General features: G+C 45.7%; 2 protein-coding genes across 4 annotated transcripts; one reads left to right on the forward strand and one right to left on the reverse strand.

Annotated features, from left to right (window-relative positions):
• Positions 1 to 2,368: 2,368 nt before the first annotated feature.
• CIAPIN1 (cytokine induced apoptosis inhibitor 1) lies at positions 2,369 to 15,800 on the reverse strand. 3 transcript variants are annotated; one of them, XM_006908787.3, is made up of 9 exons: positions 15,663 to 15,800; positions 11,301 to 11,475; positions 10,650 to 10,802; positions 9,101 to 9,177; positions 7,483 to 7,648; positions 5,979 to 6,052; positions 5,133 to 5,248; positions 4,041 to 4,122; positions 2,369 to 3,504 (listed from the first exon to the last, which is right to left on the reverse strand). In XM_006908787.3, exons 2-9 carry the CDS (start codon positions 11,455 to 11,457, stop codon positions 3,394 to 3,396), a joined length of 936 nt encoding a protein of 311 aa, XP_006908849.1. In that variant the 5' UTR covers positions 11,458 to 11,475; positions 15,663 to 15,800; the 3' UTR covers positions 2,369 to 3,393. The 3 variants fall into 3 exon arrangements, with proteins under 3 accessions (XP_006908849.1, XP_015442429.1, XP_015442430.1); XM_015586943.2 differs by having other exon boundaries at positions 15,555 to 15,691; XM_015586944.2 differs by lacking the exon at positions 2,369 to 3,504 and adding an exon at positions 3,529 to 3,609.
• COQ9 (coenzyme Q9) lies at positions 15,770 to 27,473 on the forward strand. The gene is made up of 9 exons (XM_006908788.3): positions 15,770 to 15,903; positions 18,026 to 18,194; positions 19,597 to 19,732; positions 22,626 to 22,768; positions 23,049 to 23,133; positions 24,563 to 24,667; positions 25,911 to 26,066; positions 26,405 to 26,458; positions 26,784 to 27,473. Exons 1-9 carry the CDS (start codon positions 15,828 to 15,830, stop codon positions 26,817 to 26,819), a joined length of 960 nt encoding a protein of 319 aa, XP_006908850.1. The 5' UTR covers positions 15,770 to 15,827; the 3' UTR covers positions 26,820 to 27,473.
• The last annotated feature ends 240 nt before the right edge of the window (positions 27,474 to 27,713 follow it).

A 27,713-nucleotide genomic window follows, 5' to 3' on the forward strand; every position in this document is an offset into this window, starting at 1 on the left:
ACATATGTATATATGAATACACGTACATGTATATCTCTAACACTGATTGATGCGTCTTACATTTTTAAACTTTTGAACTTTATATAAAAGATAACATTTCATATATGCTTTTCTGTGACTTGCTTTTGTGGCTTCACGTTCCGTGAGGTTCTTCCGTATTGATGCACAGATACAGCTCATAACTTTTCACCATGTGTTGACACAACTCATTCATCCATCTTCTTGTAAAGGGCCATGTGGATTACTTCCAGGTTCGTGCTATTTCAAATAGTGCTGCTTTGGGCAGTTTTTAGCTTGTCTTCTGGTACATGTGTAAAAGAATTTCTCTATAGGGCAGTGGTTCTCAACACTGGATGTACTCTAGAATCGTCTGGCAAAGCTTTGCAAAATGCTGACATCCTGGGCTCTATTGCAAAGGTTGACTGAACTGGTCTTTGGAGAAGAGGGGTCCCAGGCATAGTTGTTTCCGTTGTTTTTCTTGGGGGCGGGGAAGCTACTCAGGTGATTCTAATACACAGGCAGAGATAAACTGACACTACAGGGTGTAACTGTCCAAAGTAACCCCTCAACAGTGTGGGACAGTTCCCACCTGGCTGCATCTTCACTGTTACCTGGTAATGGTGCCCTGTGTAGCCGTCCCTTCCCCTCCCCCACAACAGACAGCAGGCTGGAGAATGGGCACAAAGCAAAGCTTCGCTGCTCCTGCCCAACAGTGCTGCCGGCACACGAGGCTCCTGTGAGGTTCTCTCTCCAGCCCCGCCACCTGCCTCAGCACCTGGAATCCTGGAATCCGTTACAGTGGAATGGGGGTGGGGTGGGGGTGATTTTGCGACTCAGGGAGCCCTCAGCCTGGAGCAGGTGTGGCCTCACTTGTCCTCCCTTCTCGCCCTCCCATGCTCCAGCTCCAAAGCCCGTGCTTTTGGCCCTCTTCCAACTTTCCCGTGGTTCCATTTGGGCTGTCTCCCAATCTCCAGGTGCGGTTTGCTCTGCTGCCCCCTCCACCTGCGGCTTTGGAGAGCTTTCAGGGAGAGGGGAAGTCCCAAATGCGTGCCGCCAGGTTCTAAGCAAGAGACTAGAGTTTACAAAAAAATTAAGATTCCCCAGCCCTACCTCAGGCCCACTGACTCAGAGTGTCCACGGACATTGGCACCTCCACCCTTAGAGGGCCGCAGGTGACTGATGGGAGCAGGACGCTCTGTCTCACCTAGTGTCTTCAAATGTAATATGAGACTGTTTTTGCTTTAAAACCTCCCCAGAACTGTGACTTCCAAAGTCACAAGGCGTGAGGACTGGCAGTCCCCTCCCGTGTGTGTCCTTGCTGCACTGAGCTATAGCTGAGCTCCAAGGCCAGGCGTGTGCTGCTGACCGGCAAAGCCTCCCCATCACACTGGCCGACTTCAAGCTGGCTGGCCTCCTTCTGAACCCTCATGTGGCGTGACCAGCAGCTGCATACATGGGACTATGAACCATGCCAAGTGGAGGGGACAGGAGCAGTGTCAACCTTCTTGCCAGCAGCAGCAGGGAACCAGAACAAGGATCAGGTCAGCAAGGACAGCTGGCATTTGCCCAGCGCTCTCGTAAGTCCCTCCCAGGAAGCTCTTTGGCTCAGGGTTTCCTGTCCTCGACTTGCAGGTAGAGATTTTCGCCCTTCACTTTGGCAGCTGCAGCGGAAGCAACTCACAGCAGCGCTGCCAGGCAGCATGATAAACACCTGTTACCATTAAACCTACTCGGGCTGTAACACTTTCCCCATTGCTGCCCAAGTTACCACAAACAGCTTAAAACCAGACATGCACCCTGTCACATCCTGAGGGCCAGGAGTCCATGCACAGTGAGGGACTCAGGGGGCTGCACTGTCTCCTGGAGCTTGGGCCCTCTCCTGAGCTCACGTGGTTCTTCAGTTCAGATTTCGGTTCTCAGGGGTGTAAGGTTGAGGGCCCCTTTTCTCCTTGACAGTCGGTGGGGTCTCTCGCCTCCGAGAGGCTGCTTGCAGTTCCTGGCCTGCAGATCCCTCACCACATGGCGACCAGACAAAGCCAGCAAGAGAAACTGGTTCTCCAGTTCTTTTAAAGGACCGACTCTTAGGTCAGGCCCACTCAGGACAATCTCCCCTGTCACAGAAGGTCCACTAGGGACGCTAGCCTCACTTTTCCCACATAATGTGACCTAACCACAGTAAGCGAAGTCCCATCGTGTTCACAGGTCCCACACAAACTCAAGGGTAGAGGATTCTGCAAGGACACTGGGGGTCATCGCAGAACTCTGCTGACCACAGAGGCTTGGCTGTCAAACTAGAATTTTGCCACACCCATAACTAAAACTCACCAGCAGGGACTGGAATAAGCAAAAGCAAACTTAGAGAGTCAAGTTTCAAGGGCAAATACCAATGAACACTTGTTTATTGGTAAAATATAAAAATCCAGGTCTCTTAAATCCACACAATCTCTCCAGCTATCTGGCCAGATCCACTCCAAGCCTGCGTGGTTGGGCAAGAAGAACTAAGGGTGTCCTGCTCGGAGAGGTTTACTGTGACTTCAGATTTCTGTCCTGCTAAATTCTCATCAACCTGGTAGCTTCAAAGCAGACGGAGAGAGGTCCTGGTCCCTAAGTGCAAGACCGGCCCCATCTGCGTGTGCCACTAAGTCTCTCCAAAAAGAAGTTCTGTGGTCCAAGTTGAGCTTAGATGGCTTCGTCAGACAGACAGACACACACACACACACACACACACACACACACACACGTCCCCTCTTCATAACTGATATGTGGAGGTACACAAGTTTAATAACTGTAGATTAACAGAAACGACAACAGAACACAGATGCAATACACTAAAACGGGAGTGGGTGGGGGTGGAAGGGGGATAGAGGGACTCTGGCTATGATCACAGCAACCAATGAGTGATTCCTCTGATGCCCTGAGGTCATGAGACACTTGGCCATGTCACCAGGAACTTCATGTGGAGAAAAACCACCAACTGTGGAAGACACGCAGCGGCACAATTGCTAAGTTTTGAATAGGGGCAGAGGCCCTCTTTGTCAGTGTTCACTTTAAGGATGCCTGGGCTCGGGAGGGTTATGGTCAGCATGTTGACACCATGAGGGGTCTCTTTAGGACACGCCCTGGTTCCCTAACACTAGGTGGAGAAACGCCCCCGCTCACGGTAACCGGGCCCCGTGATGCCTGGTCTTTTGATCCACAGCAGCACTACTCACCACTGCATCCCACAGCCAGCTTCACTGTCTACTAAGCACCCTCCCGACAAATGGATTTCCAACAGGTGTGAGCAATGGGAGGAACCACAGCAGTGGGACAGAGATGGGAGGAACCACTGCAGTGGGACTTGAGTGACAGGAGTCAGCCAGAGGAGCAGATGTGTCCCACGCAGGGTCCCTTCTAGGCATCATTGAGATTGCTATTGCTCAGGAGCACCTGCTCCCCAGGTTTGAAGGCTGGCATCCCGAGGTAGGGGCAGCTGGCGCAGCGGAAAGCATCGCCCAGGTAGCACTGTTAAGAGAAGAGACAATCATACCTGAAAGCTGAGTGTCAGCTTATCCCAGAGATACAGACCGGAAGAACGGGATCCCCAATTCCATGATACGGCCACAGTGACTAGAAGGGAATGGCTAGGTGCATTTGCAGGTCCAACTGGGACCCTAACACCAAAAGTTTTTAAGATCTAAAATAATGGTCTAGAGAAGTTCCTTGGGAGGCCATATCTCTATGTTCTTAGTAGCTCAAACCATAGCCAAGCTCAGCCAAATGGCTGAAGAACCTCACACCCACCATGAAGTAGGAATAAAAGGGCACAAATAAGAAACAAGAGCCCCCGCTCTGGGCATGAGCACGCGAACCCACTCTCAGGAGATAGCGTGAAGTCCCCATTACGACCTACATACATGTCCTCATGTATCCGCCTAGGAGTAAAATATTGAGGCAGTAAATTTCCTGCAGCTGGAGCCTAAACTACTCTGTGTAGTTTAGGATGATGCCCGATGCCCCCGGGAGTTTTGTGAATATTGGGTAATGGTCCTAATACTTACGTTTCCACAAGCTGACTTGGGTTGGGAGCTCGTCTGTTCCTTTGACTTCTCTCTCTCCAGTTCTTCGGCAAGGCCACAAGTGCTGGGGGAAAACCAGGAGCTGATGAGTGAGGTTCGCCACCTCCCAGAAACCCCAAACCCTTGGCAGTGGCAAAACATGCAATAAGGCTTTTCTCTTTATACCTGTTTGTCTTAACCCGAATGCCTACGGGGCCAGGTGGATGAGATAAAGGCGTGAGGCTGTTTAGGGGGACAGTACAAGTGGTGGGAATGGGGGACCCAGCAGGGAAATGCCCTGTTTACATAGGGCAGCCACTACTCAGCACCCAGTTCTCCCCTCCACACCCTAATGATCAGCCAAGGATACTCACTTCGCCCGTGGAAGTGTCCTGCTTTGACAGGCTGAAAGGACAGCTTAGGCTACAGTGAGCTGAGTGCAGAAAACAGAGCAGCCCACTCCTTCTGACCTCCCTCTGACCTCCCTCTGCTGGCCATCCAGTCCCTGCACCACACTACAGCCAGGTGTTCTAACTGTGCCATGTCCTTGGCTTCTGGAACTCACTCGTGACTCTTCCTGTTAGCTTCCCTGGAAGGGAGTCTTGCAGATTCTCAAAGAAGCCAGACCAGAGGCCCCAGTGACCTTATCTTTCTCTGAGAGCCTTCTAGATACAAAACACTGGCCTTTCCTTGCATAGTCGGGTTTGGGCTTACTACTCAGTTCTGCACGACTAAATAATATCCTGTTTGGAGATTCACACATAAGTGGCAAACTATGAAAAATGCCAGGAATGGTTAACACGAACTCAGGAGAATGGCAACCTCTGTGGGGAAGAGGGAGCAAGATGCGGCCGAGGAAGCGTGTAGTGGTGACTTCTACGGTGCTAGTAATGTTTCCAACTCTTAACCTGGGCGATCGGTATATGGTACTCATTTTATTATTGTTTAAAATGTAACTATTTAATATACTCCTCTGTATGTATGATGCATTTCACAATAAAATGTATGTTTTAATTATAGTAGAGTATTGTGATTCCTTGGGAATCGGAAGCCACCAGAAGCAGCATGGCAGACTCTGCTTAGGCTGGCACTTACCAGTTCCTGCAGGCCTTCCTCTTTTTCCCTTCTCCACATGAAGGAGCCCGCAGGGAAGCTGGATCAGGCTTCTTCAAATCTTCTGGATCCAGCAGCTCATCTGAGTCAATGAGATCCTAGAGAATATTCAAAGCTGTTAGTGACATGATCATGGTTTCCGGTAATGAAAAGCTGAGGAGGAGGTCACAGGCAGTAGTAGCAGGTTTACACCAGAGGGAAGGAGACTGTGCACAGAAGATGCATTAGGTCGTGAGGGGACTGGGGACTGGCTCATAGTGTGTAGAGAATACGTATGTGTGTGCACGTGGGTGGTGGGGACAGGAGGAACAAAGAGAGAAACGCTATATTTATTTGAACATATAAAAAAGACTGTCAGGTAAAAAAGAGACTATTTCTATATAATTCCAGAGAAAAAGGACAATAATGATATTTGTATCATTCTGTGATAAATGTGTGGACAATTAATCTGTAAGCAAACCAGAATCTATTTTGCTTGTTGGTTTAATTTCAATGGTTATAGAAATGAACTTTATATGAGACAGCACTGATCAAAGACAGTGAGTGTTCAGTGACTTGGCCAAATAAGCCAATGAATATACGTTAGCTGACAAACTCTTCAGGTTTACACATGCCACAGGAATCTTAAATCTATCACATGAAATGAGAGAAAAGAAATTTAAAAGTAAATGTGGAGTTTCCTTCTAACTGAAAAATGCTGGTGACAGGCACAGTCACGACGCTGAGCCTTTCAAACGTACAAGTCCAGAAAGGCCACTCCAAACTACGGCCATTCATACCCAAGTGGGCCTAAAAGAAACCAACCAAGTGACCACAGTGCCGACTCACCATGCTCTCATCCTCCATGTCAGTGGCTGAGAGGGTCCAGAGCTTGGCAGCTGCAGGGTCCACAGCAGGCTTCACTGAGTCCAATCAATAAAAGGAAAAGAGCTCTATAAAGCAGCCGGAAATAAACCACAAGCAGACATAGGTACTTTTTATAGAGATACTACGAAGAGAACACACTGGACTGGGAGTCAAAAGGCTGGGTTTGAGGCCCAGCTCTACCGCTTATAAAGGGCATGAATTGGGGCCAATTCCTTTATGATAGTAGCAGAAGTCACCATGTGTTAAGACCTTGGTTTGTCCCGGACACCATATGACGCATTTTACACACATCATCTAGTTTAGTTGAGGTTATCTGTCATCTTAATTTTATAGATGAGACAACAAGTTTAGATACTTAGGCCAGTTACACAAAACCACAAATACAAGTCTGTCTAACGCTTTTAACTTCCATTCCATATTGATTTCTCCTTCTTATCTTGGTTTTCTCCTTATCTTGGTTTATATCCCAGCACCATGTGGCTAATGGTACTGCTTACACCTCTTGCAGGTGATGTGGAGATTAAATGAGAAAGTGTGTCAAAAAGTATCATGAATAGCAAAGCTTTAGCCTCACATAAACCTGTTACATACAAGAGAGAAGGCTCTAGAGCTGATGGTGGCAATGTAACACAAATCGGTGGCAAACACAAACCTCCCACCTCCTGAGTCTCTGTCAAGGCCAGGAGAACCCAAGAAAGACTGAGACAGGATTCAGTGTGGCCTGTTTTCAAACGGTCCTTAGGGGAAAGTGCACCCCCTGGTGATCACTGCCACAACTGCATGCTCAGACCCTCCTTGGGACAAACTGCTCACCTAAGCTGTTCTTACCCAACCTGGAATTATGAATCTAAAGGTCAGGTAGGATTCCAAAGGATTTATTGAAGATTTAGGCTGGACGGTCAAACAGAGCAGTGTGAATGTACCCATAAAATTTTGCATACCTCGCAGCTGGGGCACTTTTCTCAATTCAGGCATTAAAAAAGTGATAGGAAAGGTGAGACTAGTGGCAGAGGGCAGACTGGATTTCTGAACAGAAGAAATATTTTTACAATATTTTTACTTAGGATCCCCAAAGTAAGAAAAGCTGACTTTACTGGCACGGAAGTAAAGGACACATAGGAAAAGGAGCAGGGCACTCTTAACTACCATTACCACCACCATGGGGTCTTTGGAGGATAAATGTCAAAATTCTGAGGCCTGGAAAGACTTCATTAACTAAACTATGTGACCCAGGCCTCTAGAACCCAGAGGCCTCAGTGTCCTCTGGTGCAGAAGGGGCTGAATTAAATAACATCTACACATTATTTCAGTTTTGGATTTGAAAATGCCTAGGACAATAGTACATCTGGAAACGACAGAAATTAAGGAAGGACTAAGCCTCTAAAACTATCATCGCCTCATTCAGGTTTGGCTTGATTTCTAATGTCCTTCTGGCCCATTCAGACAGAAGAATGTGTAGTCTTACCCAAAGGAGACTTCTTGGCAATGGAAAGCTTAAGTTGACTAGACGAGCCCACTTCAAAGTTGGGTTTTTTGCCTGTGATTTGCACAGAGAGCAAGCTGTCACTATGGTAACCCAGGTGTTCTTGGACAGACTGTATCTCCTCGGGGCTCAAGGACTCCTGCTGTAGCTGGAATTCAAGACATCAAAAGGATTAGGTCACACTCCCTCGAATGATGTTCTACTACGCCCACCTATATCGGCTTCGAATACTCATTTCTATATGTTCGGTATACAGAATGGTGGGCTGTTATCATACACAGTTTAGCAGTGGGAGATAACAGATGTCACCTCATGCCTCACATCAGTTGCTCACTGATTGTAACCCTGAAATGTAACTTTTGTCTACATGTCTACTTTGAGCCTACCCTTTGGAAAGTTTTAAAGTGTTTAAGTTTCCGTCTAGTAGGTATAAGGCGAGTCACTGTGCGGGTTGTGATATGATTATAAAGATGAATCAGACATGGGCTTTGAACAGGATCCAAACCTATAGAGCGGAAGCAGGCCCACCACCAATTCACATCCTAAGAAGAAGAGAACCACAGGGGGAGGGAAATGCTATGCTCCTTGGAAAGTAAAAATAGAAAAAAAGATGGGGGTGCGACTTCTGTGCCTAACAATTATAGAACGGTGAAATGAATCGTAGCCCATCTATAGCACTGAATATTGTCAAACCATTAATAAGAATGAGGGGCAAACACTGAGATGGACAAATGTCCAGACAGCTAGCGACTGAACAATATATACATACGACCTTGTTTACATTAAAAATATGTGTATGTGTATGTGTGTGTATACTTGTAAATACATTTCAAAAGGTCTCAACGGCCATACAACAGAATGTATTGGTGGCTTCCTTCGGGAAAGGAAGTGTGAGCAAGGACTGGGATGTCACTTTATCGTCAATATTCTTCAGTATTAATTCAATTTTTGTGAGCATCCTTTATTTTAAAATAAAAAATGAAAAAAACTTAAACTAAAAAGGAAAATAAGGGCGGGCAGGCATTGAGAAAGTAAGGCCCTTGGCCACGCAGCAGATCAGCGGTGTGACAGCACTCACAGCACACTTACCTCTCACACTAGAAAATTTCAGCATCGGAGAAGAATGTACAGATAGAAACACTTCTATTTGATCTAAATATGTCTACTTAATTGTCAGAAATGGGATTTTTCCCCTCCAAACCACCCCGGCCTCCCACCGAATATCGGAGGAAGATCTAGGAGGCTGCCTTTCACGTGGGCCTAGGGTTCGTGTCCATTCAGAGATCTGTGTCCCGCTCTGCCTCCCTCGGCGGTCACCGCCACCAAACCAACACTGAGACCGGAATATGCCCCAACTCACATGGGACCCCCAGCTGAATCTCTTCAAGAGATGAATTCCAGAGGTTCTGTCCTTTAAGGTACCATGTATCTCACATGCAAACTACGTCTCAACTTATTTCTTAGTGTAAGTGACACTGATTACCTCACTTTCAGGGCTGTTATTTCCTCCTGATTCTCTTTGTATCGTTTGACAAAGAGATACTGGCTTTAGTGACCCAAGGTTTAAATTCCCAGCAAAGAAGGTCATCTCCCAACATACCTCTTTCACTTCCACAAGACCAGAAAGAGTCAGGGCTGAACAGAGCTTGGATGCCGTCTTCACTTTGCTATTGTTCACTGCCAAGAGAAAAACCCCAATCCATAGCTTTATAGGTCAAAGCAGGAAAAATAATAAAGGTTCTAACCTATTTGAGTCAGCAGGCATTAAAACAATAATAATCTATTCTGTTTAACGTATATACATTTTAGTGATAATATTTTAATTTAAATTTCCTATCAATACTCTTGAGTGTTTTAAGTGTTATATAGTAATTCTATTATTATTATTTCTTATCACTCTCTGCTTCTTGGAAATATCTAACCTTCCAGGGGGTGTTGGATAATGACTGAGAAAGAGGCTTAAAAACTCTAAAACACTGTATTCTCTCTTTATAGTTTTGACAAAAGATACTGTTTAATTACCCAAGGTTTATATTCCCAACAAAGAATGCTGATATCTGCTATAAACATCACAAGTTTATTTTTCCATATAAGCACCTTTATAGATTTCAAAATACTTTCATGTCTATTACCTTACTTGATGAACTAAGTCATCACATTTTGATAGAAGTCTAGCAAAAAATGCTAAAAATTCAGAATTGAATAACTCTTTGACACTTTACCACTCGATCAAAAAAGAGATGTTTTTATTTCTTAGATTCTATCCTTAGTTTCACATGAATCAATAATTATCAATAATTATCTCATTACTCCCAGATTTCCAGTCACGAATTCTAAAGTATAACTATGGATGCACAGGGAGTTTAAAAGAAGGGGGTCCAGGGAGGTCTCGAGGACCCTTCCCCTCACTTCTCCCACGGTAATGTGTTACACAACAACAGTACAATATGAAGACCAGGAAACTAACTCTGACAGTCCACAGAACTAATCCATATTTCACGAGTTTTCCATGCACTTGTGTGTAGTTCTATGCAATCCTGGCACACATGTAGATTCACGTAACCACTACCACACTCAAGATACAGAATGTTCCATCACCACCAGGAACCCCCTACTACCTCTATACACACTCCCTCCCTCCCACTCCTAACCCCTGGCAATCACCAATCTGCTCTCCATCACTGTAACTTTATTTCAAGAGTGTTAAAGGAACAAAATTTAAAAAATTAAAAAAAAAAAAAAAAAAAAAGAACAGAATCGTCTAGCATGTAACCATCTGAGACTGGCTTTTTCGCTCAGCATGACTCCCTTGAGATCCATCCAAGTTGTTGCACACATCAATAGTTTGTTCCTTTTTACTGCTGCATAGTTTTCCGTGGTATAGATGTACCACAGTTTAACCATTCACCTGTTAATGGACGCAGCCATTTTCATACAGGCATCTTCCTAATATTTTACTACTAATGGGTTAAAGATCACAATCTGTTCAGACGTGTTGCTTCAGATTTTTACAATAATTTATCCCTTAGAAGAAGGTTTAGCTGTAGGAATATTGATCTCTAAACGATACCTACTGCTCAGAGAGATGCTGCAAACATACCTGATTCAAGTCTATTAAATGCTAGTCTTTCAAATGAAGATTTTCTTACCTACAGCTGTCTCTACTGGCTCTTTCAGAAAAAGACATCCACCAGGCCGAAGGATCCGGGCCATCTCAGCCAAAATCTCAGCACTGTGCACAGTGGTGCTTCCAGGAATTACACCCGACAAAATAATGTCGAAGCTAGATTCTTTGTGGGCAGCTGAAAAGAAGAAAGACCCTAATCAGCAACCACTTGGACCCCAGAAGCAATCCCCAGGCCTCTCAAGCCCCATAAAGGCCTGTGCCTGGCTCTGCAGAACGCACACCCACTTGTGCAGCACACGCTGGTACACCGCCGTTATTACTAAGAGGGGCACTGACGCTGCTGCCTGCTCTCCCTCGGTCTACTTTCACATCCTTTCATAGGCTCAGGGAAAGAAGTAAAAGGGGAAGCTGGATGAAGAGTAGACTTTAAAAAAAATGTGGGATCTCTAATAAGAAACAAGGGCATGCTTATAGAAATCGTCAACTATACTCCTAAGTCTCCTATATCTCGACTGAAAAACAACAGGGTGACCAGCCACTATTTTCACGTGCCACTCAAAACAAAAAACTCAGTTATGAGGGAACAAGAGAAATGCAGCACACTCATCGAAACTGACCCATCTCCCCCACCCCGAGCCCGCGCCCTGTATAGACAACCTGGGTGGGTACCTACACTGCAACAGCTGGTTGATGTTTTCCACGGACACTCGGCCCTCACTGCCGGTCAACGCCTGAAGCTCATCCACCAGCTCTTTCAGAGCCTCCACCAAGGAGGACTTATCCCAAACCACTGCCACGAACTGGCCAGCTGAGATCCCAAAGTCTGCCATGCCTGCAGCGCGATGGACCTAAAAACAATGGGCCAAAGGAAAGTCAAGACTGAGCAGAGACAAAAGTGCAATTTAATCCACAAGGCACCATCGAGTATGATTAGAATTACAACCTAATTCTGACCTCCCACCAGGAAATGCTGATTGCATTTCTTACTATCGATATGAGAGTCTGAACAAATAAACTTATTATCCCAAAGTTTCACAACCCCAACACACCCAAACAAGGCAGGTGGCTTTCTTGGTGAGAATCCTGACTTGGCAGTCAAGTAAGGAGGCTGAATTCAGAAAGATTATTTCCTCTTTGATATGAGACAACTCAGCTTGACCAGAATATAAAACGCAGGACATTGATTAGGCAGAAATATGACTCAGCAAGGAAGGCAAATAAATTGGCAGATATAAACCCAACCACAAACTTAATGTTTTTAAATAAAGAGACGCGTTATTAAATTTAGCAAATTAAATATTTTCCTTTCATCAAAATATGATCAATGTATGTGATCAATAGTATCTACTATGTCTTTAACATGTAACTAGACCGTTCAAAGCACTTTTTATATATTATCTCAACTGAATCTCAAAACAACCTTAAACTAGATATTATTCCCATTTTACAGCCAGGAATCTGAGGCCATTGACTTTGCCCAGGTCATACAACCAGTAAGCGTTGTGTGGATCAAGTAAGAGCTGGGGTTCGAATCCAGGTCCATATGACTATAAAGCCCATGCTTTTAACCTATAGAAACTCCTCCCAGTGGGTCGACTTTCTCTGCCACTTGATACCCAGATGAGTACACAGCGTGCTCACAATGAATCGGCCAGGAGATAGCACTCTACTCAGTTGCTCCTTTCTGTCTTAAACATTAATGCCACAGGGTTTCCAATTTAAAACAGCTCTAGTAAGTGACAAAGACAGAGCTGTGGTGGGGACCTCAAGCATGGATCAGTCTTATGCTGAACACTATCTTCTGCAGAGGTGGCTAACAATTATGCCACCACAGACACTCTGAGACTGATTTTAAGCTATGTCCCCTACATTGTTCCTTCTTTAAAAATGTTCACTTCAAATGACTTGCCCCTCTGCCTACAAAATATGCCCAGGTTAGCCAGTCATCCTTCAGTACTACAGTACTTTGTTTTTTTGCTAATTTCCTAAAGCAGTTACTAAAGGGTTTCTTTTCTAGAGCAAAGTCAAAACTTAGTAGTCTTCTGGATTCGGGTCTTCCATAATCTGGCTCCACCTGTATCTCCCACCTCTCCAAAGTGAATCCCTCCTCGTTCCATTGGAAAACCTTTGCATTTTCACTCTGTCATGCCTTCTGTGTAGTTCCTTCCACGTGGAATGCACACTCTTTAGTATCCTGACCTGACCTGACTGCAAGTCACAGTAAAAGGATGCCAAATGTTATCAGACAAGCAGTATTCCTCAGTCAATGAATTATGGTTTTCGAATCCCTAAAAAGTGCACAATCACAAACTAAAACTTTCAAGCTTTTAATTGACACATGATATTGAGGAAGAAGCCTCGCAAATCTTTTAAGGTGAGCGACTTGGGATGAATCTCACATTTAAGAGCTAGCCAGGGAAGACAGGAATATAGATTGCTGGGCATTAAGTTATAAGAAATAATCTGTTTCTAGAATGATGTTGGAACAGGTTCTCCCTTGGGACACTAGAAAGAGATGACAAGCTCCCTGCTCAACAGTAACTACTATAACGTTGCACTGTATTCACAGAAAAATTCTCATGAAAGAACTGAGGGGCCAAAGGTTACTTACTAGCTAGAGAAAAACAAAAAGCCAGATGTCTAGACCCTTCCAGCACCCTTTATGAAGGCAGTTTTATAGAACACAGGTTTTGAATACAGATGAAGTGGGTTTTATCTACCGCTAGATCTTCTAGTTCTTAGCTACATGACATGGGTAAGTTATTATTAGCCTCTCTCTTTTTTCATCAATACAGGAGAGATAATAACTTCATATTTTGTAAGGCTGATGTAAGAAGTAAATGAGAATATAAAAATATGCAAAGCACTCAATAGAACCTGGTATATAGAGCTCCATAAAATAATGTTCTAAAAGAATGAGCCTCCACTTCTTGGTGGCCAGTTTACTTGCCTTTGCTTCAAATAGTCCTATAAACTTTGGTCTTCCTCCTCAGCCATGCCCACTGGGAGGACTCTCCAGGGAGAGATGTGAAACTTCTTTGCCACTGTCAGAATTGCACAGTATAAGAGCTACATTTATGATATCTTCTATAGTACTCTAGTGGGATTGTGTTAGCAAACTAGAAGAATGTAAAATGCTTTGTGTTCCACATCCTCCCAAACTAATCTTCTATGGCAAGAGGGAGCTCATATAATACATTTATTAAGCATTAACCCTCAAAAAAGACACAGTCACCACTTTCAGTCAGCACTTTCCAAATAAAATGGGAAAGTTCTTTTAAATATCTAAAAGCCAAAGCGTGAGCTTTTCATCATCAGAGTTTTGTGCTGCTGTCAATCTGTCTTAAAAAAATAAATAAATAAGGAAAAAATGTCCGGCATTTAAGTCAACATACTTAGATGTATGACTCAGAGCTCGGTTTCACAATTAAAAAGAGGTGGAGGAGAAGTCACTGTCACATCACTGGACTTGTTAAGCACCTCTCCAACTGTGACTGCTGCACACACTGGTCCATGGCTCTTTTAAAATATCACTAGCAGGCAGTGACAGCAGATGTCTGAGGATAACTTCTGGAGATGCACTTATTTATTTTTAAGGTACCCCATAAACATCAAATTTTGAGGCATTTGGCTTTTCTTAAGGATGAAGGGGGCCAAAAAAAAAAAAATCTAAGACTGAAGTTTGGGTATCAGTTTAAAATAAAAATTGAATCCTTTTAAGTCAGGGTCATAAAAAATTCTGAGAATACTGAGAGCTATCCGAAAATTTTAATTAAAATGAACTGACTGAAGCTCATGCATGCAGAAAAAATAAAAGATTATCAGCAAGGAAACAGTAAAATCAAAGGAAAAGAAATGGAAGACTCTCCAGGTAATTGTGTGTCAAGAGTTAAGGGTTCAAGACAGATATCCAAGTGCTAGAATGTCCACAGGAAAAGCTTATTTGAAGAAAAGTGGACAGAACTCAGAAACAAAACAAAAACAAAACAAAAAACCTCCTAGAGAGATCCACTTTACTGAAATCCAGAAATATGGATATGAAATTTTAACATTTGGGGAGTCATTTTGGCTTAGCAGGGCTTCCCTCACACTCGTGCAGAGGAGAGCAAGATATTTTGAAAAGACTAGAGTTGGTAAGGGGTGTGCAAAACAAAGACGAGAGTCTAACTGCAAACACAGAATTTACAGAATGACAAGTTTAGTCCCTGTCGTCACTAGTCCCTAATTCCCCAAACCATTTACTTTACTAATATGAAGCCTGAAGATACATATCCCAGTGAGGCGCTCTGCATTTTACATTTTTGATTTAGAGACTAGTCCATGATCTCCCTGAGTCACCCAGGGAGCCTGGCACTCAATATCTGAATACGTGCTACCAGCCCTTCCCAAACCTGCAGATCTTACAAATCACCTGGGAGCATTTGTTAAAAAAACCCTGGACTACACCCAAACTTACTGAATCAACTCTAAAAGAAAGACTTGAGTATCCGATTTACTAACAAGTATTTTAGGTGGTGCTTCCGATCTGGCCAGTTTGGAAAATATTTAATTATAGCAACTCAACACCCTGAAGGTTCAGGAAAGTCACTGGCTCAAAAGTACAACCCGGGGGCTCTCTCAAAGACCGAAACCAGCTCCCCCAGTGTCTGAGGGACTGAGGCCCAAGGTCACAACAGCTGGCTACTGGCAGCCGCGGGTCTCAGATCCAGATATCCGAGACCCCAACTCGGGGCTCTTCCTCCTCGGCACGCTGTCCCGAGGACCTCAGACCCAGGCTCGCAGCACAAAAGATGAGGCAGCCCAGGACGGGCAAAGAGGCCACAGCGCCAGGAGCCCGGAGCAGAGCCCTGCCCGGCCCCTCACACGGGCTTCCCTGGGCAAAAACCCGCTGTGGTAGCCAGGGAGGTGGCCATAGCTACGTTCTCACCGAAGGACAGGACTGGGAGTAGAAAAATGAGAGGATCTCGGGACGACGGTGGGCCGGGAGGAGACCGTTGGGGAGATCCGGCTCTCGGGCCACCCAAACAGCGCTCACCTGCTAACCGCGACTCGCTCCCGGATTCTGTTCAGTAGCCGGCTCCGCGCCACGCGCCTCTCGCGAGAGGAGGAGGCTCCGGCGGCGCTGGGAGGGCGGAAGTGGCCGCGACGCGCTCCCAGTGCTGCTCCTCGCGTCGCCGTCGGCGGCGTGCCCACCTCCAAGATGGCGGCAGCGGTGGCCGTGTCTGGAGCCCTGGGCCGAGCGGGCTGGAGGTTCCTGCGGCTGCGGTGTCTACCCGGTGAGGGGGGCGGCCCAGCCGGGGAGCGGGGAGGTGTAGGGAGGGGGCGCGAGGACTACTGGGCTGGCGGCGGGGCGGACAAGGCCGTCGTGGCGGCCCGCGAGCAAGGTGAGGTGAAGGGCACCGGCGCGGAGCCGCCGGCGTGCGGGTGTTGAACGGAACGGGCCCTGACTGGCTTCTGCCCCCAGTCTCCATCTGTGAGGGGCCAGAGCAGCGGAGCAAGGCCTGTCCCTCATTTAATGGAGTTAGACAGAGCCCCAGAGAGGGCCGTGGGTGCCCAAGGTCACACAGCTCGTTGTTTGCAAAACCGGCAGACTCGGACCCAGTCTCTTAACTCCATTGCCAAGTGCGTGGGCCTGGTAATGAGTTGGAGACAGCCACAAAGAGCGCCTAGTCCGCTGTTTCCTGTCAGTCATTTCCCCACCACTACAATAGATCCGTGTACTGTCTTTGCCACTATATAGTAGGTATTTTTGTTTATACATTTGAGTTATTAAAAATATAGACATTTTCTTAAAAGAGGAAAATTTATGTCACTACCATAAATGGAAAACCAGTGTCAATTTCCGTAAATACGATATGCATTGACACATTAACATAAATATATATAACATGAAATGAACATCCTCCCGTATTTCACCTGAAAGCTCGTGAACCTCAGTGGCTTTTCAGTCTTTCTTCTGGCCCTTTCAAAGTTTTATGACTATTTGCTCCATTTTTTCTGTACATAGACTAAAATCTTAATATTTTTACACATTGTGTTGTGTTTCTTTTAAAATCATTTTTCTCTGAGTTAGCCCCCCATGGGTTTTTAAAAAATGTGTGCCCTTTTGTTGTTTTTGTACAAAATTCCAAACTAAATATGTTTACTAAAAGTATGCCTGTGACCCAGCAAATCCACTCCTAGGTATTTACCCAGGAAAAATGAAAGCATATGTCCACAAAAAGGTTTGTACAAGTATATTCATAGCAACTTATAATAGCCATCACTGACACAGCCCAGGTGTCCATCAACAAAACAACATTTCTTAATGGAATACTAAGCAATAAAAAGTAACACTCTACTAATTTACACAAAAATATGAATCTAAAAAGTATACTGAACAAAAGTCTTACACAAAAAGGACATACTGTATGAGTCTATGTAGATGAAATTCTAGGACAGACAAAACTAGAGTGAAAAATTCAAAAGTTTGGAGAATGACTGGGAGGGAACATGAGGAAACTTTCGGGGGTGTTGATAATCTCTAGATAGGGGTTCAGGTCATAGAAGTATATATACATTTGTCAAAACTCAGAATTGACACGGTTAAGACTTGCGCATTTCATTGTATATAAATATCAGCGCAATAAAACAGGAAATAAATGTTGAACTCTAGTCAATGATATGTATGCTGAAATGTTCACAGATAAATACCGAGGTCTGCAACAAATGCATCAGAAAATAAGCTGGATTGATGAATAAAGAATGTGATGGCTAAATATAGAGAACCTAAGTGATTGATATGCAGGTGTTCATGCCACGATTCTTTGAACTTGAAATTTTTTTATAACACAATTTTGAGAAAGAGTAGTATGAGCCTGTGCTTAGGAAATAACTACTCTACTTTCTAAAAGCCCTTTTCTGAAGTAAATGGGGTGTTGCAATATTGCAGATGAGAAAGCAGACAGACACCTCATAAACACCAGAGAGTTGGTATTCTGACCTTGTAATTTCTGGTCCAGTACTCTTGCCATGATATATAAATATGCAACATTTTCAAGTCACTTTCACTTTTTGTTTCAGCCTCACTCCCATAGAGCAAGTTGAGGTTATTGCTCTTAATTTGCACATTTTAAAGTCAGCCTTGTTGGGATGAAGTGATTTGCTCATTACCACACAGCTAACAAATGATGGAAACAGGCCTAGAAACCAGGGCGTCTGTTTCCCAGCTCATACTCTTACCTCCATGTCGTGTCTCTAGGTTGCCAATTTACCCAAGATTTTTGTCTGAGACCCAATACTCGGATAAGTGGTTCTGGAGTAGACGGCCCTACTTTTCCTTTCCCCCATCCCTCAAAGGGTCTTAAAGTGTCTTCTCTGGTAAGTGTCCCTGACTGACTAGCTCAGTTTCTGTTTCAGTGTCCCGCTGTCGACCAGCCCTGTTGCCACGTGCCTTCCATGCTTCAGCTCTGCAACTAAGGTCTTCAGATGAGCAGAAGCAGCAACCTCCCCCCTCTTTTTCTCAGCAACATTCTGAGACACAGGAGTCAGAAAAACCCAATCCAGAGGCTCCTCGTTCACCCCCTAGGTAAGCAGGAGAACCCAGTCCACCCATTTCTGGCCACTACGTATGCCGGGTATGGCCGTTCTTTTCTTTCCTCTCCTCTGTTCCCCCTTTTCACCTTTCAATATCTTCAAGACTATCTTTGAAAGTTTAGGAACCTTTTTTTTTTTTTAAATGAATATGGCGTCTGTACATTCTAAAACATCTAAACAATATAAATAAGTTTTAAAAAATAAAGCAAAATTTACCAGAATTCACAAACCTAGAAATAACTGCTAACAATTTTTGTGAATATCCTTTGAGCTCTTTCTCTAAGCATATTTCATATGTAAATCTATATATATAATAATGATTAATTACACTACGAGTGGTCCTTAACCTTTTGGGCATCAGTGAGCGGTGCTTTTATGAGAATCTAATGCCTGATGATCTGAGGTGGAGCTGAGGCAGTGATGCTAGTGCTGGGGTAGCGGCTGCAAATACAGATAAAGCTCTGCTCACTTGGCCACTGCTCACGTCTTGCTGTGTGGCCCAGTTCCTAACAGGCTACAGACCAGTACTGGTCCACGGCCCTGGGATTGGGGACCCCTGCTATACAGAATACATGCTATTCCCAGAACCTGTTTTTTCACTCAGCAGTACATTTCTAATGTCTTTTCATAGTCATTATTTTATGATTTGATGATTGCATAATATTCCAGCAGTTAGCAGTCCAAAATTTTTTTAACGCATCTTTTATTGATGAATGTTTAGATTTCCTTCATTGGTATGAAAAACAATATGATAAAATGTGCCATTCTCTCACCAATGGAAGCACTGAGTCAAAGGATATACACATATAACATGTTGTTACATATGCAGGTCCAAATTGCCTTCCAGAAAAGTAATAATAATAATTTACATTTACATTAGATTTTTTTTTTCTTCTTAACCTTACCATAGAGAAGTTCCTCTAGCTCTGAAATGAGGGTGTTCTCAGTCATTTTTTTGGTCTCTTGATTAAAGTACTTTTCAGTTCAAGTGTTTTTTGAGGATCTACTTTGTGCCAGGCCCTGTGAATAATATAACCCTTGTTTATATTATTCAGAGTTACAGTCTGGTGCAAATACAGATAAAGAAACTGTGCTAAGGGCTCTAAACGGAAATCCGGGGAGCTGCAGGAGTGTGTGCCTTCCTATGGCACGACCTCCTCGCTCACTGCGTCCCTTCTCTCAGTGACTGTATGGGTGGGGGAGGATGGTATAACTGAACTGTGTTGGCATTGTAACACTGTTACTGACACAAAGTAAGCGTCTTCTCAACATGTGCCTAGAGAAGGCACAGAGCCTCTGGTTTCCGGTCAGGCTCATTTTGCATGCCAGCAGGAGGCAGTGAGATGAGGTGTGCTGGGCTCTGTCCCCACAGCTCTCCTGGGTTTGGGTCTCAGGTACACAGACCAGGGTGGCGAGGAGGAGGAGGACCATGAGAGTGAGGAGCAGCTGCAGCACCGCATCCTGACGGCAGCCCTGGAGTTCGTGCCGGCCCATGGGTGGACGGCAGAGGCAATTGCAGAAGGAGCCCAGGTGTGTGTAGGTGAGGGCGGGGCAGCGTGACCAAGATCAGCCAGGAGGGAGTCACACCAACCTCATGCATCTTCCAGCCCAGCGTGAAACCCGTCATTGCTGCAGGATTTCCTTTTTCTTCTTCTTTTTTGGGGGGGAGTGGGGCTAGGGGAGGGGGGAGCTTCCCAGTAAGGTGAGATTAGCTTCATTTTTCAACTACTTTTTCATGTAAAAGGAATATCAGATAGAGTTGGTTCTTGGGAGTTAGGTTCTAAAGGCAGCCGATTAGGCAAAAATTGCCTAAGATCAAAACTACTATATTTCACTGACTCTAAGATGCCATTAGTTGTAAGAAGCACTGTTATTTTATGCATCATCAAAAAAAGGAAAATGCTGCCCGTTAAACTATGATGTATCATCAAGTGTACAATTCATACTGATTGTTCAAAATGAAAAAAAAAATGTGCATTTTAGAATTGATGAACAGTGGTGTTTGAAAACTCTCAAGAAGGCACCACTTTGGAGACCAGCACACCTTATTTTTCTCAATAAGTCTTACCGGTCAACGTTGAGTGAATAGAAGGTTAGGAAGCAGAGAAGCATTTGGTTGCAAAGGGTAGAAGGAAGCTAGTGTGTACCAAGCTCTGGACATGATATGGAAGTTCAAGCAAGTCTGAACACTGATGGGGGATGTAGAAATTGGTCAGGGGCAGGGTTGGAGACTGCTGCAGGTTTGGTTTCTGGAAGAACATTAAGGAAGTTCTTGGGATGGTTTCCATGTTCTCCATGCAGTAGCTGTGCTTGTCTCACGAGCCCGAGTTAGGAAGGAGTGGGAGGAGGCCAAGGTTTGAAGGAAGCGGAGGTTTAAAAGAATTATTACAGAAAGTTATGGAACCAGCAGACAGAAATGTAACAGGATTGTTTGGAAAAATATGATTATTCTGAATATTCTGTGGTTAACTGGGCATTTTCACTCTGCATATTTCCATTCGTAGCGGCTGCATAATACCTGTTGTATTTATTTGAACTCACTTGGTAAACATTTGGGTTATTTCCAATTTTTCAATATTATAAACCTATTTGTGCAATATAAATTTAAGTACATTTCTGGTTGGTTTCTTTAGGACACATTTAGAGAAGTCGCTCTTTGAGAGAGTGTATAAGTCAGGTGACAAACCGTATCAGTTATTCAAATAGAGAATTTAATACACAGAATTATGAACTTGGTGTAAAGCAGGTGAGCAGGTAACTGCAAGGGTAAAAAGAACAGTAAGATGTTATGGAGGTAGCAGATGCGGGAGGAAGCTCCTATCCCCAGGGCTGGGAACAAAGGGAGGAGCTGGAATTATTAAAACTAGGAGCTTGCAGGAGAGTCCCTGTGGCAGTGACACTCAGACCCCTGAGGAGCAGGCACTATTTAGCTGGCACTGGAGTCTCTAAGTCTGGAGGAAGGGTCCCTGGGGACTGGCACAGAGAGGGAGTGATTGAGTGGTTGGGAGGGCAGGGAGAGGAGGCAGGGGTTAGAGAGGTGTTCTCGTCCCCCAGATGGTACACACACAAACCGCTAGCAGACAGAAGTCAACAGGAAGGTGCAAGCCTCACCTTCCTCCAGCCTTGCAGTCTCCCTCTGCCCACCCCCTGATGTGGGGCCAGAGTGTGGTCTGCAGAGCCCCAGCCTCTGCATCGCAGAGCTGGAGATGGAAGGGCAGCTTTGGAGCTGAGAGACAGTAATTTAGTAACTAGCTCAGAGTTTGTGTATTTTTGAAGTTCTGTTACGTTCATATTAGAGGCAGTATAGCCTGGTGGTTAAGAGCTTTAAGCCTCAGTTTACTCATCTGTAAAATGTGGGTGATGATGTACCCACCTGCTAGAGGTGCTGTGAGGCTACGATGAGCTTGTGTATGAAATGTGCTTAGCAGAGTGCCTGGCACATGGCAAGGAGGCAGTCACCTTCATTATCGATGCCGCTAAACTCTAATGTTGATGTGAATATTATCAAATTGCTCTCTAAACGGGCTGTGTACTTCCACCAAAACAGAGGCATTTTCCCCACTCCCAGTGGTGGGGATTTAGAGTTAAATTTGTTTTGTTCCTTTTCTGCCTTCTGCCCCTGTAGCTGTCAGCGTTCTGCCTCCAGTAAGATGCTTAGTAATTGCTGTGTATCAAGATAGCTAAGGATTTTTGTAGCTTGTTTACTCCTTGACTGCTCATGAAGAAAAGCTTTGTTGTGTTTTTTTTGTTGTTGTTGTTTTGGTTTTTTTAAGCAACAGAGAGGCCTAATTTCCAAGAGATGTAGGTTGCGTGAATGGATGAGGGAGAGAATTCTGAGTGCTCTTACTGAGCCCCTTTTAATTAGGACTCCAGGTTACAAATGTCAGAGCTCAGCTCTAACTGGCTTAAGCAAGGAAGGGAATGTTTTGGCTCATTTAGTAACAGCAAGGTCTGAAGTCGCTCTGGCACAGCGTTCTTAGGTCATGCTGCTGGGAACTGTCTCCCCAGCATCCGCTCTGCTTTCCTCCCTGAGCTCCATCCTCCATGGGGCCTTCCCACGTGGAACTGGAAGCAGCTCAGCAACACGCCATGGGAAGACAGAGCCTCTTTCCAGGAAGCACTGGTGAAAGTCCTGAGTGACCTCGCGGGGCCTGAGTTTGGTCTGTGCACATCCCTGGCCTAGTCACTTGAACACCCATCACCCAAGCCTGCGTCCCATGCTCTGCAACACACCAAGGGGCTCTATGGAGTGTGGAGGGACCGGTGGTCAGCTTCACCCAAGTCACATGGGCTGAGAATGAAGAGCGGGGTGGCCTTCTGAAAATTAAGCTGCTGTAACTGGAAGAGGCACTAGTGATGAACAGGCAACACATGTCCATGACACTCGTGGCCACATTTCTGTTTCCCCTTGTCCCTTTTGTAGTCTCTGGGTCTCTCCAGTGCGGCAGCCAGCATGTTTGGGAATGATGGCAGTGAGCTGATCCTGCATTTCGTGACTCAGTGCAATGCTCGGCTCACCCGTGTGCTAGAAGAGGAGCAGAAGCTGGTACAGCTGGGCCAGGCAGAGTAAGTCCCCTGTCATTATTACTCAGGATGGCAGCTCAGGATTGAGGAACTCTGGCCCCACCAGCTGTCCCCAGGAGGCCAATCCAAGCAGAGCCAAAGGAGAGCATTGAGCAGCCCTGCTGCTCTCATGGGACTAACAGGCAGATGCCTGGCACTGACAGCTATAGTCAGGCTAGCAGCTGGAGCTGGCGGGACCCTCCTCCCTAGGCTGAGTAAACAGTGTAGTGCTGAGCCCATTGCTTTGACCCAGAGACACACTGTTTTCTTTTCCCTCTTCTAGGAAGAGGAAGACAGACCAGTTCCTGAGGGATGCAGTGGAAACCAGACTGAGAATGCTGATCCCGTATATTGAGCACTGGCCCCGGGTACAGAGTCCATATCTAGGCCCCAGGCCAACAATGTGTTCACATTTATGATTGTCAGCACCTTTCACTCGGAAGGCCTTGCACACTCCAGAAGTCAACTCACTGTCTCCACAAACTCAGGGATACTCCATACACTTGGCAGAGCTAGGTTTCAAATTTAGGGGTGCCAAGAGAGTAACTCGGAGCCGTCTGTGTTTTAGTTTCTGGAGATGTGAGTGGCTTGGGTTCTAGATCACATCCTGGGTGGGGTCTCAGTAGCCTGAGTGTGCCAGCAGGTCTTCAGTCAGGAGGAGTCCATGAAGGAGATTAGAAAAGTTGGCACATTTATCAGCTGTCATTAACAGGCCTGTTGTGTTCCAGATCTCAGGGGACAAGACTTCTTTTCACACTGTCAGTGTGGTGCTTCAGAATTGCAGTATTTTCGCCAAGGGCTTTTCTCCCCTTTTCTGAAGCTTTCTTTTTTTCTGTTTCAAAGCATGTCACAGCATGGGCTATTCTTTCAGTTAAAAAAGTAGAGTCAAAGCACATCAGAAATATAGGAATGTAAAGATCATTTAGTGTCCTCTGCCCAGCCAGGACACTGTTGAGCGCGTAATTTCAGTCAGTCAGTTGTCAGACGTTTGAACGCCTGCAGTGAAGGGCGTGTAGCTGAAAGTCAAGTCCTTTCCCCTGCCTGTGTTTGCCACACTTGATTTTCAGACCCATGGCCTTGGCTCCTTCCACCTCGCAGTTAAAACGATGGGAATGAGTGCATTAGGCCCTGGCTGCCTCATTCAGCACATTTCCTTCTGGGCTCCGTCACTAAGAGAGAGCTTTCTAGTCAGTCCAGGACCTCTCTGTCCAGCTCCTACAGGCCACAGCCAGTGGATTGTAGAGTTGGTAAAGTAGGAAGACCTTGTACTGTCAGGAGTTGGTGTCTCCTAATGGAGGCGTCTCTGGGTTGTGCCATCACTTGTATTACTTCAAGGAGTTGATTTCAGGTAACAGAAATCAAGTTGAATTAAACAAACAAGCAAAATGGAGGAATTTATCTACGCCCTGGCAGTGGCCTGGAATTTGAACCTAGAAACTATCCCCAGGTTCCCCTCCTATTTCTGCTACTTTCCCCACGTTACAGAATGGGTGCCTTCCCCATCCTTGCTCTCAGGACCCCGGGAGACCAGGCTAGACCCTCTGCTGTCTGCATCCCCAGGTCCACATGCTAGGGACTAAGAATCTGACAGGGCCAGCTGAGTGTGGGGCCTGTCCCTGGCTCCCATCAGTTGTTCAGGGTGGTTAGCCACCAGGAGGGTGTGGAGATGGTGGGTCTCTGAGAGCTGGGCAGGGCAGGCCTCCTTACATACCTCAGTGGAGAGGCGAGGTACCAGCCACCTATGTGCACTGTTGTCACCTGTGTGCAGTACCTATTCTGCTGTCATTCTCTCTTCAGGCCCTCAGCATCCTCATGCTCCCTCACAACATCCCGCCCAGCCTGAACCTGCTTACCAACATGGTGGACGACATGTGGCATTATGCTGGGGACCAGTCCACTGATGTGAGTGCTTTCTGAGACCCACAGGATGCCAGAAAAGGCTTGGGTCTAGCATTTCTTCAGGAAGTTTGTGAAGTTTCTTTCATCACAGATTCCTTCAGGGGGCCTGCAGTGTCATTCCCATCTTAGTAAGGAGAGACTAAGGCCACAGTGGGATCTAGGTCACTTCATTCAGGGGCCAGCACTCTAGCCACAAACCAGTGATTATTCCTTCTGCCCTGTAGTAGTGACACAGGACATCAGGGAGCCTTGTGATTGGGCTGCCATTTTATAATAATTTTCTCCTCATTTCTTCTGAGATTTAGATGTTGCAGCAGAATTTCTCAGTATGTTTTACACGAGACTGATTTTTTTTTAATGCCATGGAGACACCCATTTTTTTTTATTTTTTAATTTTTTTAAACTACCCCTAGCTCCTCTTGGCCTACTTTACTAAAAGATCAATAAGCCTTTAAACAGACACCAGGAAAGAACTCAACTTCCTAATGCTATCATATTTCTGTTAGGAAATTAAAAAACAAAAGTATACCCTCATAAAAAGAAATTAATATGTGCTGGTACTTTATGGAATCTGGGATGGAGAAGCAAAGGGATACTCCCACCGCAGTTCTAACAAAGTGCTTTAATAAAGCCCCCCGCCCCCCGCCCCGTGGGAATATACCACCAACAGAGGTGGTAGGAAAATGAAATCAGAAAGGGAAGAAATTAAAGAAATAAAACACAAGGCAGCTGAGCTAGTGCTCTGAAGTGTAGTTTGCCAGGACAGTCAGAAGTGGCTGAAGGACTTGAACTCTCAGCTCCTCCTAGGTGTTCTAATCTGTCCATGACCCTGTCCTAGCCAGCACTTTCCTGATGAACACACCAAGATTTGGTCATAACTGACCACAGAGCCTCCCTGGAACTTACATGGCTTAAGACTTAGTCTTTTCACCAGCAGTTCCGAAAAGGACTGGATGTAGCAAAGTCACCTGGGATGCTTAGTAGACATCCAGATTCTTGGCGCTTACTTCAGACCCACTGACCCTAAATGCTAAGAGCTTGCGTTTTAATGTCCCAGGTAATGCTGATGCCCAGCCACATTTGGGAATTGTAGTGTCGTCCAGAGGAACATGGGTATCTGGGAGGGAAAGAAGAAATCAGGCAGGAGCCCTGAGTGCCTGTGTCTTTGGGTAGAAACTACCCCGACTGCACCCAGCCCACTGTGGTGGTGGTGGTGACCCACCTTCCTGGGTGGGTTTCTTCGCAGTTCAACTGGTACACTCGCCGAGCTGTGCTGGCTGGCATCTACAACACGACAGAGCTGGTGATGATGCAGGACTCATCCCCAGACTTTGAGGACACTTGGCGCTTCTTGGAAAACCGGATTAATGACGCGATGAACATGGGCCACACTGCCAATCAGGTAGAAGGGGGCTAGCCATTTGGGAAGCCTCCTCACTGGGCACACTGTCTCCTTGAGCCACAGCTGGGCACCTGTCTGTTCTCTTACTCCCCTTCAGCCTCTGCTGACTGTCCCAAGGGCCTTCCCAGGGAGCCTGGCTGGTTCTTCCTCATACCAGCCCTTCCTGAAGCTCCACCCTTCGTCCATTTGGCCCATTTATGGTTGTGTTGTCCACAGCTCTTCCTCTAGTACCCAGGGCCCTCTTGACTACCTGTCAGTGCTAATAGGCCTGCTGCTTTGTCCTTTTTCACCTTCAAGCTTGTGGTGGGGGCTTAAGAAAACCTGACTCTGACTCCTAGGTAAAGTCCACTGGAGAGGCACTGGTGCAAGGACTCATGGGTGCAGCAGTGACGGTGAGTACTGCCCGGCTTGCCCCTGCTCTCCCCCCATCCTACTCCGGCCCTGTGCTTCTCATTTAATGTATCACTGACCCCAAATGGTTTTGTAGCCTTAAACTGGAAAGCTAATGAGACTGACAGTGGTTCAGCCTGTCTCTTAATTCCAAATACTCCACTTCTTTATTTTTTATTGGCATCAAGAAACATGGCTGACTCCAGGATCTTGGTATGTCAGATCTCTGTTTTATAGCCGTACATGCCTCCTTGAAAATCCTGATCTTTCCCTTTGGAGTCCTGGAGGTAGAGCAAGGCCTCATCACTGTTTCCATCCCTTTATCAGCTCAAGAACTTGACAGGTCTAAACCAGCGCCGGTGAGCAAGAAGGGGTGTAAGCTAGAGTGCCCAGAAGAAAACCTGCGAATACATTAAAGGGCAATGAAAAGCACGAAGTGCCATCCATGGAACAGGGTCTTAATGAGAAAACACTCAAGGATTCCTGTGTCACTACCACAACCACCTGGAAACCACAGGGCACTTAATACAGTTGTGGCCCAGGATTGGGCCACTTCTTCAGTTCTGAATACCAGGCCTGGCCTCCTGATGCCTCTCTGTGTTGCAGCTGTGTGATTGAAAAATGAGACTGTCATCCAAGCATTCAATCCACAGAAACTCAGCACCTCCCTGTCATCATCCCACAGACACTTTGATCACATCATGACCTTAGAAATGCTCTCCGGGGCTTCTAAGTCAGAGTCAGGGTCTGAAGCCACCCAACGTGGCAGCTCATCCACAGCACAGCACAGGCACCCAGAGGCGTTCCTTGCACCCTTGCCCTCTCCAGCATCCCGAGATACTGCACCTGGAAACACTCAGAAAGCTGCCTCACTTGAGAGAGGTGGCTGCGGGTGGTGGTACATAGCCTGGTCAGAGGGATGATCCCAGGCCTGGTGTCGCATTACACCAGCGTGTATTGCAGAATTATTAGTGAACTTAGAGTCTGTAAAATTATAATAAATATGTTTGAATCAGTTTCCTGTTATGTCGTTAGCTTTCATACAGACCGTAGCAGGTATCGAGACACCAGAGGGAGACAGATGGCAGTGTTGTGGAAGAGGCTTGAGGTCAGCAGCCAGGAGACCTGAATTCTGGTCTGTGTGCTGCCTCATATTACTAAGCAATATGACACCTCTGCCTTTCTGGGTCCAGGCTTCTTATCGGTAATATGTGGGTGATAGGGCTTCCTCCCACTATTAGCTCATTTGGCTGCTCT

This window comes from Pteropus alecto, unplaced genomic scaffold (genome assembly GCF_000325575.1).
Source record: "Pteropus alecto unplaced genomic scaffold, ASM32557v1 scaffold123, whole genome shotgun sequence".
Classification (NCBI taxonomy): domain Eukaryota; kingdom Metazoa; phylum Chordata; class Mammalia; order Chiroptera; family Pteropodidae; genus Pteropus; species Pteropus alecto.

Excerpts from the sequence above, each read along its gene's own strand:
- CIAPIN1 (XM_006908787.3), bottom strand. The coding sequence starts at position 11,457 with ATGGCAGACTTTGGGATCTCAGCTGGCCAGTTCGTGGCAGTGGTTTGG. Across the intron at positions 10,803-11,300 it reads CATCAACCAGCTGTTGCAGT|CTGCCCACAAAGAATCTAGC; the intron begins GTAGGTACCCAC and ends TCTTCTTTTCAG. Across the intron at positions 7,649-9,100 it reads GTCTTGTGGAAGTGAAAGAG|CTACAGCAGGAGTCCTTGAG; the intron begins GTATGTTGGGAG and ends CTTGAATTCCAG.
- COQ9 (XM_006908788.3), top strand. The coding sequence starts at position 15,828 with ATGGCGGCAGCGGTGGCCGTGTCTGGAGCCCTGGGCCGAGCGGGCTGG. Across the intron at positions 18,195-19,596 it reads GCTCCTCGTTCACCCCCTAG|GTACACAGACCAGGGTGGCG; the intron begins GTAAGCAGGAGA and ends TTTGGGTCTCAG. Across the intron at positions 26,067-26,404 it reads TGGGCCACACTGCCAATCAG|GTAAAGTCCACTGGAGAGGC; the intron begins GTAGAAGGGGGC and ends TCTGACTCCTAG.